We start from the raw sequence: 598 nt of genomic DNA on the forward strand, positions 1-598 counted from the left end.
CCGCCCTAACCGGGATTCGATCTTGAACAGGGTTCCCCACCAATGACAGAGCGCCATCTACTCTACTAATGTACAATATAAAAATAAACTTGACGATGATGACAATAAAATCATAAAATGTCTACTTTTAGGTACTTGTTCTCTGCTATGATCCAGAGGGCGCTGCTGGCCCCAATGGTATGGATCCTGGTCACACTGCTGGATGGGAAAATCTTCATCTGTGCCTTTAGTGTGAGTGTCGACCCTGCACTTTTTTCAGGTATTTAACACACCTTGTGTTCATTGACAAAGCCCTGCAGTTAGTACATATCACAATACAGACAGCAATACAGTCAAGTCAACTGTAGTCTGCGTGTTTCCTCAGGGTTTCCTAACGACACTGATCTGAATGTGATGACCATCATGTCCAAAGTTCCCTGTAAGGAGGACCTCATCTTTAGGAACTCCTCCTTCCGCAAGGCGGTCTTTCGATATATTCGCTGCTATTCTCAAGTGAGTCGAAACATTTCCACCAAAAATCAGAGACTCTGATGAAGTAGTGTATTTTCTAAAGTTCAAATAAACACTACAAGTAACGCTTTAACCCAGGGGTGTCAAA

At 43.0% G+C, this 598-nt stretch overlaps 1 protein-coding gene across 1 annotated transcript; it reads left to right on the forward strand.

The window, feature by feature from the left end:
• The first annotated feature begins 97 nt into the window (after positions 1-97).
• Positions 98-561, forward strand: LOC112486688 (calcium homeostasis modulator protein 3-like). Its single transcript, XM_025054017.1, has 2 exons — positions 98-259; positions 365-561. The coding sequence occupies exons 1-2, from the start codon at positions 118-120 to the stop codon at positions 529-531; spliced, it is 309 nt and encodes a 102-aa protein (XP_024909785.1). The 5' UTR covers positions 98-117; the 3' UTR covers positions 532-561.
• The last annotated feature ends 37 nt before the right edge of the window (positions 562-598 follow it).

The sequence above is a fragment of the Cynoglossus semilaevis genome, unplaced genomic scaffold (assembly GCF_000523025.1).
Source record: "Cynoglossus semilaevis isolate Cse_v1.0 unplaced genomic scaffold, Cse_v1.0 C18912028, whole genome shotgun sequence".
Lineage (NCBI taxonomy): Eukaryota > Metazoa > Chordata > Actinopteri > Pleuronectiformes > Cynoglossidae > Cynoglossus > Cynoglossus semilaevis.